The sequence below is a fragment of the Orcinus orca genome, chromosome 11 (assembly GCF_937001465.1).
Source record: "Orcinus orca chromosome 11, mOrcOrc1.1, whole genome shotgun sequence".
NCBI lineage: Eukaryota > Metazoa > Chordata > Mammalia > Artiodactyla > Delphinidae > Orcinus > Orcinus orca.
In genome coordinates this window covers 19,000,435-19,013,070 of record NC_064569.1, presented here as the reverse complement: position 1 = coordinate 19,013,070, position 12,636 = coordinate 19,000,435, and the positions used below count along the sequence as shown (strand labels likewise).

General features: G+C 38.8%; 1 protein-coding gene across 12 annotated transcripts in view; it reads left to right on the top strand.

The window, feature by feature from the left end:
- SOX5 (SRY-box transcription factor 5) overlaps positions 1–12,636 on the top strand; it is a 992,020-nt gene that overhangs the window by 882,692 nt on the left and 96,692 nt on the right. For all 12 annotated transcript variants that reach the window (XM_033430324.2, XM_033430322.2, XM_033430323.2 and 9 more), the window contains one exon: positions 7,401–7,486. In XM_033430324.2, the coding sequence (XP_033286215.1) occupies positions 7,401–7,486 (86 nt within the window). The remainder of the gene's footprint in view (positions 1–7,400; positions 7,487–12,636) is intronic.

Here is a 12,636-nt window from a genome sequence, read left to right as displayed (position 1 = left end):
TCCACCTCACTGCAGATAACTCAATTTTGTTTCTTTTTATGGCTGAGTAATGTTCCATTTATATATGTGCCACATCTTTACCCATTCATCTGTCGATGGACAGTTAGGTTGCTTCTATGTCCTGGCTATTGTAAATAATACTGCAGTGAACACTGTGGTACATGACCCGTTTTGAATTTTGGTTTTCTCAGGGTATATGCCCAGTAGTGGGATTACTGGTTTGTGTGGTAGTTCTATTTTTAGTTTTTTAAAGAACCTCCATACTGTTCTCCATAGTGGCTGTATCAAGTTACATTCCCACCAACAGTGCAAGAGTGTTCCCTGTTCTCCACACCCTCTCCAGCATTTACGGTTTGTAGATTTTTTTTTTTTTTTTTTTTTTTTTTGCGGTACGCAGGCCTCTCACTGCCGTGGCCTCTCCCACTGTGGAGCACAGGCTCCGGACGCGCAGGCTCAGCGGCCATGGCTCACGGGCCCAGCCGCTCCGTGGCACATGGGATCCTCCGAGACCGGGGCACGAACCCGTGTCGCCTGCATCGGCAGGCAGACTCTCAACCACCGTGCCACCAGGGAAGCCCGGTTTGTAGATATTTTGGTGATGGGCATTCTGACTGGTGTGAGGTGATACCTCATTGTGGTTGTGATTTGCATTTCTCTAACGATTAGTGATGTTGAGCATCCTTTCATGTGTTTGTTGGCAATATGTATATCTTCTTTGGAGAAATGTCTGTTTAGGTCTTCTGCCCATTTTTGGACTGGTTGTTTGTCTCTTTGGTATTGAACTGCGTAAGCAGCTTGTATATTTTGGAGATTAATCCTTTGTCAGTTGCTTCGTTTGCCAATCTTTTCTCCCATTCTGAGGGTTGTCTTTTTGTCTTGTTTATGGTTTCCTTTGCTGTGCAAAAGGTTTTAAGTTTCATTAGGTCCCATTTGTTTATTTTTGTTTTTATTTCCCTTTCTCTAGGAGGTGGGTCAAAAAGGATCTTGCTGTGATTTATGTCACAGAGTGTTCTGCCTATGTTTTCCTCTAAGAGTTTTATAGTGTCGGGCAACACATTTAGGTCTTTAATCCACTTTGAGTTTATTTTTGTGTATGGTGTTAGGGAGTGTTCTAACTTCATTCTTTTAAATGTAGCTATCCAGTTTTCCCAGCAGCACTTACTGAAGAGGCTGTCTTTTCTCCATTGTATATTCTTGCCTCCTTTATCAAAGATAAGGTAACTATATGTGCATGGGTTTATCTCTGGGCATTCTATCCTGTTCCATTCATCTGTTTTTCTGTTTTTGTGCCAGTACCATACTGTCTTGATTACTGTTGCTTTGTAGTATAGTCTGAAGTCAGGGAGCCTGATTCCTCCAGCTCCATTTTTCTTTCCCAAGATTGCTTTGGCTATTCAGGGTCTTTTGTGTGTCCATACAAATTGTGAAACTTTTCGCTCTAGTTCTGTGAAAAATGCCATTGCCAGTTTGATAGGGATTGCATTGAATTGTAGATTGCTTTGGGTAGTATAGTCATTTTCACAATATTGATTCTTCCAATCCAAGGAAATGGTATATCTCTCCATCAGTTGGTATCATCTTTAATTTCTTTCATCAGTGTCTTAGAGTTTTCTGCATACAGGTCTTTTGTGTCCTTGCGTAAGTTTATTCCTAGGTATTTTATTCTTTTTGTTGCCGTGGTAAATGGGAGTGTTTCCTTAATTTCTCTTTCAGATTTTTCATCATTAGTGTATAGGAATGCAAGAGATTTCTGTGCATTAATTTTGTATGCTGCTACTTTACCAGGTTCATTGATTAGTTCTAGTAGTTTTCTGGTAGCATCTTTAGGATTCTCTATGTATATTATCATGTCATCTGCAAACAGCGACAGTTTTACTTCTTTTCTGATTTGGATTCCTTTTATTTCTTTTTCTTCTCTGATTGCTGTGGCTAAAACTTCCAAAACTATGTTGAATAATAGTGGTGAGAGTGGGCAATCTTGTCTTGTTCCTGATCTTAGTGGAAATGGTTTCAGTTTTTCACCATTGAGAATGATGTTGGCTGTGGGTTTGTCATATATGGGCTTTATTATGTTGATGTAAGTTCCCTCTATGCATACTTTCTGGAGGGTTTTTATCAAATGGGTGTTGAATTTTGTCAAAAGCTTTTTCTGCATCTATTGAGATGATCATATGGTTTTTCTCCTTCAATTTGTTAATATGGTGTATCACATTGATTGATTTGCGTATATTGAAGAATCCTTGCACTCCTGGGATAAACCCCACTTGATCATGGTGTATGATCCCTTTAATGTGCTGTTGGATTCTGTTTGCTAGTATTTTGTTGAGGATTTTGGCATCTATATTCATCAGTGATATTGGCCTGTAGTTTTCTTTTTTTGTGACATCTGTGGTTTTGGTATCAGCATGATGGTGGCCTCATAGAATGAGTTTGGGAGTGTTCCTCCCTCTGCTATATTTTGGAAGAGTTTGAAAGAGTGGTGTTAGCTGTTCTCTAAATCTTTGATAGAATTCACCTGTGAAGCCATGTGGTCCTGGGCTTTTGTTTGTTGGAAGATTTTTAATCACAGTTTCAATTTCATTGCTTGTGATTGGCCTGTTTATAGTTTCTATTTCTTCCTGGTTCAGTCTCAGAAGGTTGTGCTTTTCTAAGAATTTGTTCATTTCTTCCAGGTTGTCCATTTTATTGGCATAGAGTTGCTTGTAGTAATTCCTCATGATCCTTTGTATTTCTGCAGTGTCAGTTGTTGCTTCTCCCTTTTCATTTCTAATTCTGTTGATTTGAGTCTTATCCCTTTTTTTCTTAATGAGTCTGGCTAGTGGTTTATCCATTTTGTTTATCTTCTCAAAGAACCAGCTTTTAGTTTTATTGATCTTTGCTATCATTTATTTCATTTCTTTTTCATTTATTTCTGATCTGATGTTTATGATTTCTTTCCTTCTGCCAACTTTGGGGTTCTTTTGTTCTCTTTCTGTAATTGCTTTAGATATAAGGTTAGTTTGTTTATTTGAGATGTTTCTTGTTTCTTGAGGTAGGATTGTATTGCTATAAACTTCCCTCTAGAACTCCTTTTGCTGTATTCCATAGGTTTTGTGTCATCGTGTTTTCATTGTCATTTGTTTCTAGGTATTTTTTGATTTCCTCTTTGATTTCTTCAGTGATCTCTTGGTTGTTTAGTAGTGTATTGTTTAGCCTCCATGTGTTTGTATTTTTTAGTTTTTTTTTTCCTGTAATTGATATCTAGTCTTATAGCATTGTGGTGGGAAAAGATACTTGATACGATTTCAATTTTCTTAAATTTACCAGGGCTTGATTTGTGACCCAAGATATGATCTATCCTGGAGAATGTTCTATGAGCACTTGAGAAGAAAGTGTATTCTGTTGTTTTTGGATGGAATGTCCTATAAATATCAATTAAGTCCATCTTGTTTAGTGTGTCATTTAAAGCTTGTGCTTCCTTATTTATTTTCATTTTGGATGATCTGTCCACTGGTGAACATGGGGTGTTAAAGTCCCCTACTATTATTGTGTTGCTGTTTTTTCCCCCTTTTATGGCTGTTAGCATTTGCCTTATGTATTGAGGTGCTCCTGTGTTGGGTGCATAAATATTTACAATTGTTATATCTTCTTCTTGGATTGGTCCTTTGATCGTTATGTAGTGTCCTTCTTTGTGTCTTGTAATAGTCTTTATTTTAAAGTCTATTCTGTCTGATATGAGAATTCCTACTCCAGCTTTCTTTTCATTTCCATTTGCATGGAGTATCTTTTTCCATCCCCTCACTTTCAGTCTGTTTGTATCCCTAGGTCTGAAGTGGGTTTCTTATAGGCAGCATTTATATGGGTCTTGTTTTTATATCCATTCAGCCAGTCTGTGTCCTTTGGTTGGAGCATATAATCCATTTACATTTAACGTAATTTTTTAAGAGGTTTTTTGTTATTATTTTTTTAATGTACAGACAACATTTAAGGTAATTTTTGATACGTATGTTCCTATTACTATTTTCTTAATTGTTTTGGGTTTGTTATTGTAGGTCTTTTCCTTCTTTTGTGTCTCCTGCCTAGAGAAGTTACTTTAGCATTTGTTGTGAAGCTGGTTTGGTGGTGCTGAATTCTCTTAGCTTTTGCTTGTCTGTAATGGTTTTAATTTCTCTGTCAAATCTGAATGAGATCCTTGCTGGGTAGAGTAATGTTGGTTGTAGGTTTTTCCCTTTCATCACTTTAAATATGTCCTGCCACTGCCTTCTGGCTTGCAGAGTTTCTACTGAAAGATCAGCTGTTAACTGGTGGGTTTTTACCCTGCTCATTCATCTGCTGTGTGTTTCTCTGTCTTCTCATTTTGCTTAACTTACTGTGTTTGGGGTCTCCTTTTCGCAGGCTGCAGGTTCATGGTTCCCGTTGTTTTTGATGTCTGCCCCCAGTGGCTAAGGTTGTTTCAGTGTGTTGTGTAGGCTTCCTGGCGGAGAGGACTGGTACCTGTGTTCTGGTGGATGAGGCTGGATCTTGTCTTTCTGGTGGGCAGGACCACATCCGGTGGTTTGTTTGGGGGTGTCTGTGAACTTATTATGATTTTAGGCAGCCTCTCTGCTTATGGGTGGGGTTGTGTTCCTGTCTTGCTAGTTGTTTTGCATGGGCTCTAGCATGGGAGCTAGCTGGTTGTTGAGTGGAGCTGGGTCTTAGCGTTGAGACAGAGATCTCTGGGAGAGCTCTCGCCGTTTGATATTACGTGGGGCTGGGAGGTCTCTGGTGGTTCAGTGTCCTAAATCTGGCTTTCCCACCTCAGAGGCTCAGGCCTGACACCTGGCCAGAGCTCCAAGGCCCTGTCAGCCACACAACTCAGAAGAAAAGGCAAAAAAAAAGAAAGAAAGAAGTAAAATAAAAGTTATTAAAATAAAAATGTATTATTAAAATAAAAAAATTTTTAAAGTATTTACAAAAGAAGAGAGCAACCAAACCAATAAGCAAATCCACCAATGATAACAAGCACTAATAACTATACTAATATAAACATAAATATCAGAAATTATTCAGTCGCATACAGCAAACGCCAAGCCTACAGCTGCTCCCAAAATCCACCACCTCAATTCTGGGTTGATTCATTGTCTATTCAGGTATTCCACAGATGCAGGGTACATCACGTTGATTCTGAAGATTTAATCCACTGCTCCTGAGGCTGCTGGGAGAGATTTCCCTTTCTCTTCTTTGTTGGCACAGCTTCTGGGGTTCAGCTTTGGATTTGGCACCCGGGGCGGGGAGGGGTATGGAATGCAGGGCGAGCTTTAGGCAGCAGAGGCCGGTGTGATGTTGCACCAGCCTGAGGCATGCTGTGTGTTCTCCTGGGGAAGTTGTCCCTGGATCACAGGACCCTGGCAGTGGTCAGCTACATGGGCTCCCGGAATTAGACTCCTGTGATTGCACACAGGTTTCTTGGTGGCAGCAGCAGCAGCCTTAGTGTCTCGTGCCCATCTCTGGGGTCTGCGCTGATAGCCGCGGCTCGCTCCTGTCTCTGGAGCTCGTTTAGGCGGTGCTCTGAATCCCCTCTCCTCGCGCTCCCCGAAACAATCGTCTCTTGCCTCTTCGGCAGCTCCAGACACTTTCCCGGACTCCCTCCTGGCTAGCTGTGGCGCACTAGCCCCCTTCAGGCTTTCATGCCGCCAACCCCAGTCCTCTCCCTGCGCTCCGACCGAAGCCCGAGCCTCAGCTCCCAGCTCCGCCCGCCCCGGCGGGTGAGCAGACAAGCCTCTCGGGCTGCTGAGTGCCAGTCGGCACTGATCCTCTGTGCGGGAACCTCTCCGCTTTGCCCTCTGCACCCCTGTTGCTGCGCTCTCCTCCACGGCTCCGAAGCTTCCCCCTCCGCCACCCGCAGTCTCCGCCCGCGAAGGGGCTTCCTAGTGTGTGGAAACCTTTCCTCCTCACGGCTCCATCCCACTGGTGCAGGTCCTGTCCCTATTCTTTTGTCTCTGTTTTTTCTTTTTTCTTTTGCCCTACCCAGGTTCGTAGGGAGTTTCTTGCCTTTTGGGAGGTCTGAGGTCTTCTGCCAGCATTCAGTAGGTGTTCCGTAGGAGTTGTTCCACATGTAGATGTATTTCTGATGTGTTTGTGGGGAGGAAGGTGATCTCCACATCTTACTCCTCTGCCATCTTGAAGGTCCTCTGGTCAATTGATTTTTGACAAGGGTTCCAGGACTATTCAATGTGGAAAAGAGTAGTATTTTCAACAATAGTGCTGGGACAACTTTTTGCTTATTGAGATACAGCAGAGGGGGTGTGACACCAGGACCCGGAGGCCCAGGGCCCTTTGTGGCCAGGGAGCTTTGGTCGCAACTCGCTGCTTCCACAGGTGGCCATGGTACCGTGGGCCTCTCGAGCGCAGGGGCTCCCTCAGTAAATACTTTTGAATGAATATATTAACTATTATTTTCAGTTATATTTCCATACATTTGACATTCAACAAGCTTTTCACAAATTATAGTTCTACAAAAAGCTTTGTATATTAGAAAATTGTTCTTATATCAATAGTTATTTTACATTTTGCTATGGTTATATTTCAAACAACTAACAGTGTTCATATCTGTTAGCATATCATGGGCTCTGTGCAAAAAGTCTGAGGTACGTCTTTACTAAGAGGAAAAAATTCTTTATTCACATCAAAAACGTACATTATAATCTTCTATATGTGAATATATGTTTGTGTGTCTCTCTATATTTTTATAGATCATCTGCATTAAAACTTTAATTTTAAATTACTAAAATTTTAGTTTTTTAGATATTCCCACAAAGAGAAATCCCTTGGGGAAAACCCATCTATTTTCTGCTTTCTTTATAGTATATTTTTTTAAACATTTGTCTCTGGAATAATAGAGATACCAACATTTTATATAACTTTTAAAAATGCATTAAATGTTATGATGAATTTGTCCACAGGTTATTTGAATCAAGACTGTAACATAGCATTAAAAAGATAAGCTACTTGACCTAAATCTTTAGAGTTTAGTTTGTTAAAATAGAATTAAGTTTAGTTAAGTTCCTTTTATAATAACATTTTAAATTTGCTGAGGAGTTGGTATGCTCATATCAAGATTATCAGGTGTGTGTATGTGTGTGTGTGTGTGTGTTATAAAGTGCAGCCCTCTGATCAATGCACACTCTTTCCTCCCATTTTCCTAAATACATCATGAAAAAAGGATGAGGTTTCCGCCTTAATTGCTTGTGCCTTTTATTCACATTCCTCTCTCAGCCAGAATTGTGAAAAGAGTGTTAGTAAAAAGCTGCACAATAGAGCTTTTCATTAGGCCTCAGCAAGGCACACAAAAGAAGGCTTTTGGAAAGAGTGAATGCATGAGTTTAATTTGCAGGTGGAGAGTAGATAAAAGGTGCTGACGCCTCTATTATTCTCTTACGTAGGTGACCCTTACCCTGTACAGCTGATCCCAACTACCATGGCAGCTGCTGCTGCAGCAACACCAGGCTTAGGCCCACTCCAACTGCAGGTAAGTCAGGAAACAATACACCAGAGACAAAGGTTAAGTAAATATCGAAAACAGCTATTATCGTGTTAACGCAAAATAAAACCGACTAGTGATATTTGTCTCACATTTTTTTGTTTTTGAATTTATGTCTACTGATTCTTAACCCAAAGTTGGTTCTTTTAATTTTTAGCCCAGTTTTCTGTACTAAAGACAGTTTATTGTAATTTTTTTTATTGCCTGGTATGATTTAACAAAATGAGCTGTAGTTTTGCTTTGATTACTGTATGCCATAATTTCGTCACAGAATGGTCCTCACCAAGATAAAAAGAACAAAAAACCTACAAAAGATATTCAGATACTTATGGATCAAGATAGCTTACAAAAATTACATTTAAAATTGTTCAAGATGCCCAGTATTTTTGAAGCACTCTTTATTCTCCTGCTAATGCCAGCTCAGTTGGATAAGCAAGGATAAGTAGACCAAATAAGCAGGTGCCTAAATGAGCACAACTTTATCCAGACATCCTAATTAAGACCTTTTTTAGCTCGGCAGAAGACATATTCCCATATATCCATGAATGTCAGTGCTAACTTTACCAGATGTCCAAGTGATTTTAGAAATTTTGTCTCTGGAGTTGGAAAGAATATCAATTAAATTATATTAAAGTTATCTTTCGTTAACTGTTTAAATCTTTGAATCAGCATCCTACTGCCCTAGTTTCTGTTGTTATGGACTTTATAGTTACACAGGTAATGGGAATAACAAATCATCCAATAATAGGATTAATCTCCCCTTGTGAGAAGTTTTATATTTTCCTTTGCCTGAAAGACGCAGTATGCCATTAAAGCCAAGTATAAAGCACTCATGCTTAATAAAATTAAGTTGTATTCATGAAAGTGCATTGTCATGACAGATGACCCTAGCCTATAAGGAAAATATAGTTTAAATTGCAGCATCAAGAGACAGTTACATCTGGTCAGCACAGAGAGTTGTCAGACCTGGTGGGGTTCTGAGAAACCAGTTGAGTCTCACAGGAGGAACTGAGACATACTGTGTTCTACAGAGGTTAATAACACCCATTCCTATTCTGCCTTTTCTCCGAAAGCTACAGTGTTAATGTCCGTTTCTTTGAGCTAGAAATAACCTTGGAAATAACCTGTTGGAGCCATGGGGACAATAAAAGTAACAACATTTGTTAGCTTTTGAAATCTGAGAAATAACTACAATACAAAGAAGTGGTTATAATAAGTAAAACTAAAAAGAGTAGTGGGATTAAAGGAAGAGGGAAGAATATCCAGCAATAGGTTTGAATGTGGAAAATAGGAGTTTTAGAGATCTAAGCTGTCAGTTTTCAAAACAAATTAGACATTCTCATTTTCTTTCACCATTGGATTAGTGGTGAGAGGGAGCGAGGGCAAGTTGCAGGCATCTCCTATGTTTCATTGTAGAATTCTAGTAGAAGGTAGCTTTGTTAGGCAGCAGTCCAAACTTATTTTTCTATAAAGATAGTATTAGACTATTTGACACAAATTAAGTTTTATTTCTGCCCTTATAATGTGATATCAGATTCCGTTAAAATTTAAAGATACAAAAAAATTTTTGATCAGAAAACAAGAAAAAAGACACCAAACATATTTGCTTTTGCCTCAACTATAATTTGATCTATAAATGGGATAAAGATATTTTGTGTAAGTGGCATTGTACCCATTAAAATAAATGAGTTTTGTTAGGATCTCAGTAAATCAGCACTTCAGTACAACAAGAAAACTAATAATCTTAACTCTTTCATGATAAGCCATTAGCTACTATTAAAACACAAACATGTAACCACACACACACACACACACACACACACACACACACACACAGACTTTTTTTGCTTATGATTAAAAAACAATTCTCAAACCCAAACACATATTCCAAATGCATGTCATGGCAGAGAATCTGGCTTTTCTTTTAGTGGACTTACTCTCACCTTTGCTAGGGTGCCTACACCAACCTACTTTTCTACTCCTGTTCCTAACACTGTATTCACAGATCCCTAACCTTGACTTCACCTTTCCCCCAGCTGCAAAGGAGACCTGTAATACTCTCCCTCCCTTTGCATTAAAATAGCATCCAAATTCTTTTCTTCTCCACAAACCTTCCCAGACAGGTCAGAGAAAAGCTAACTACGATGCCTGGTCAGAAGTCTTATCTTAACCCCAACCCAGCATTCACCCCAATCTTGTGAACCTACTTCTGAGAAGTTTCATCTCAGTGGAGTATAATGTATGAGCCAGTTTTAATTTTCTCTATACTCTGCTTTGAATTATACTGCTAAATCTCCGTTTTCCATCCCTTAATAATACCTGGAGGAGACTTCATCACTTTTGAGTCCCTTTCAGTTACTAAGATCCTCTTTCAATTATTGAGATTCAGTCCTAGGTTCTTATGCTAGGTTCTCTGGTAAGGCTTTCACACAAAGATTTCTCATTTAATTCTTATTACAACACTTTTTGCTATGTATTAATAACTCCATTTGACAAAGAAGGAATCTGGATCACAGAGTCCAAAATCCATGGTTTTAAAACAATTATACTTGCTTTTCTAAGTACAGGAGATTTTATTTTAAACTTTGGAGACATTGCCCTTCTTAGGACATTTGCTAACTTAGTAACCTGCTAATACAATTATAACAATAATGCTGATTAATTGGTACTAATACAAATCCTCTGTATGCAATACTGAAGGAGACAGCAGGATTCATGATGGCTATCTACTTCACACTCTGCATTGTCTATTTCATACCTCTTTACACAGATATATGTTAATTCAATCTTCTCCTTTTGAACATCTAGATCCAAGAAAGGACCCTATAAATATATTTCTACTCATGGTTGACTTTGTTTACCTACCATTTGTGTTTTCTTTTGAGATAATCATTTACATGCAATTGTTCACACTTGGATAATATTAAGTAAAACCAATAACCAGGGCCTTTATTAGAGAAGAAATAATGATTACAGTTGTCTTAAAAGAAAAGCAAAATGACATGTTTTAAATTAAACCACTGTTTATTACTTTATCGCTTCATGTTCCTGGATAAAATAATAAAATACTTACTATGCAAAAAAAATACATAAAAAAATCACCTTACTGTATACTTTTATGAGCAGTTAAAATAGTCTAAGCATTGTCAAACATTTACTTTTTATTTATATAGAGAAAATGGCTTAATGTGGATTATGTATATAAAACATACAAATTAACATGTTGTGCCCAGGCACCATTTTATTTCTTTCTTTTATAACAAAATATCTGTCCTTGTCTCCTCTGAGCTTTTTCCAGAGCTTTTAAGTCTTTCTGGAGCTTCAGATCCATATAGCCAACTATTTGTTGGCTACCAAGAGGAAACACAGACGTTACACGCATAATAAACTGACTACAAAATTGCCCTCACCAATTCTCTTCCTTGCCCCCAGACCTGTTCATTTTCTGGTCTTAGCAAATGGCTCAACCCCGGAAACCATGAGCACTATGTTCAACTTCCCTTCTTCCTTCTTCCTCTGGACCTATTCATTCATTATCTATCTATTCATTCTACCTACTAAATACATCAAGAATCCATCTGTTCCTTTGCATGATACTGTCACTCTGTGGGTCAGGCTACCCTCATTGCTTCCATAATTTACCACAGTAGCCCTGAACTGGCCTTTCTTTCTTCATCTTGCCCCTTCAGTGCACTCTCTACTATATGTTTGTCAGAATGATCTTTAAGATTTTAGAAAATCTGACCATGTCCTTCTCCTACTTAAATACTTTAAATTACACCTTGGTGTTTTCAAGTTCTCTCTCCCCTCTGGATCTTTACATGCGATGTTTTCTCTTTCGGGAACCCTACTACCCACCTTTTTTTACCAAGCAAACTCCTACTTATCCCTGAGGTTGCAAGTCAAAACCTCACTTTTTCAGGGAAGTTTTCATTGTCCCCAAGTCTTGATTAATGTAGGTCTTATATATGCTGGGAGCACACTGTATTTCCCCTCTCATAGCACTTATAGAATATGTTTTAAATCCTACTTTCTGGCTTCTACCAGATGGCAAAATCTATGAAATTACTGACTCACCATCGTTTGCACTTAACCAATGCTTGAAATATTTAATGGACTCAGTAAATATCTATTAAATGAAAGGGTGAAGAATGAATCTTAAGATTACACTTAAGGGGCTTCCCTGGTGGCGCAGTGGTTGAGAGTCCGCCTGCCGATGCAAGGGACACGGGTTCGTGCCCCGGTCCGGGAAGATCCCACATGCCGCAGAGCGGCTGGGCCCGTGAGCCATGGCCGCTGAGCCTGCATGTCCGGAGCCTGTGCTCCGCAACAGGAGAAGCCACAACAGTGAGAGGCCCGCGTACCGCAAAAAAAAAAAAAAAAAAAAAAAAAAAGATTACACTTAAAATAAATTATCTATTTTTGTTAACTAGCTACTCTTCTTTGAAATAGTGGAATTAAGCTGAATATTAATGATTAATTTCCTATATAAATTAATTTTCATCCTTATGAAAACGCTACATACCTGTTACCACATTTGGCACTACAGTATTTTAAAATTATGTTTATGATAGTTCATGCTCCACACTACCTCTTTCAGTGTGCTGCGACTACACTAGACTCTTTTCTGTCCCTTGAGTTGCCGAAGTATGCTCCCACCTTAGAGTTTGGCATTACCTGTCCCTCTGCATGGAAGACTAATTCACCTCATTCAAGAATTTGCTCTAATGTCATCTCTCCTAGACCTAGTCTAACTAACCGCTTGAAATCATAAAATAAACCTCCCAGAGGTACCACACTTCCTATTATTCTGCCTTTTTTCTATAGCACTAGTCATCTTCAAACATACTGTATAACTTACATATTATGTTCCTTATTTATTGTCTGCCTGTTTCAAATATTCTCTAAACTCCACCAGAGCAGGGAGTGTCATTTTGTTGTTGTTGTTGTCCAATAACATATCATAATGTATCTCACGTGCTGGGGGCGGGGAATGCCTAGCAAGTAGCTGGTGCTCAGTACCTAGGAATAAAATGAAGAAACTATCATGAGCTAATGGTCATAATCATTTTAAATAAAATAACAAAGCAGTGTATGATTAATTTCTGGAATAAATTATATTAATTTAAATACCAGGG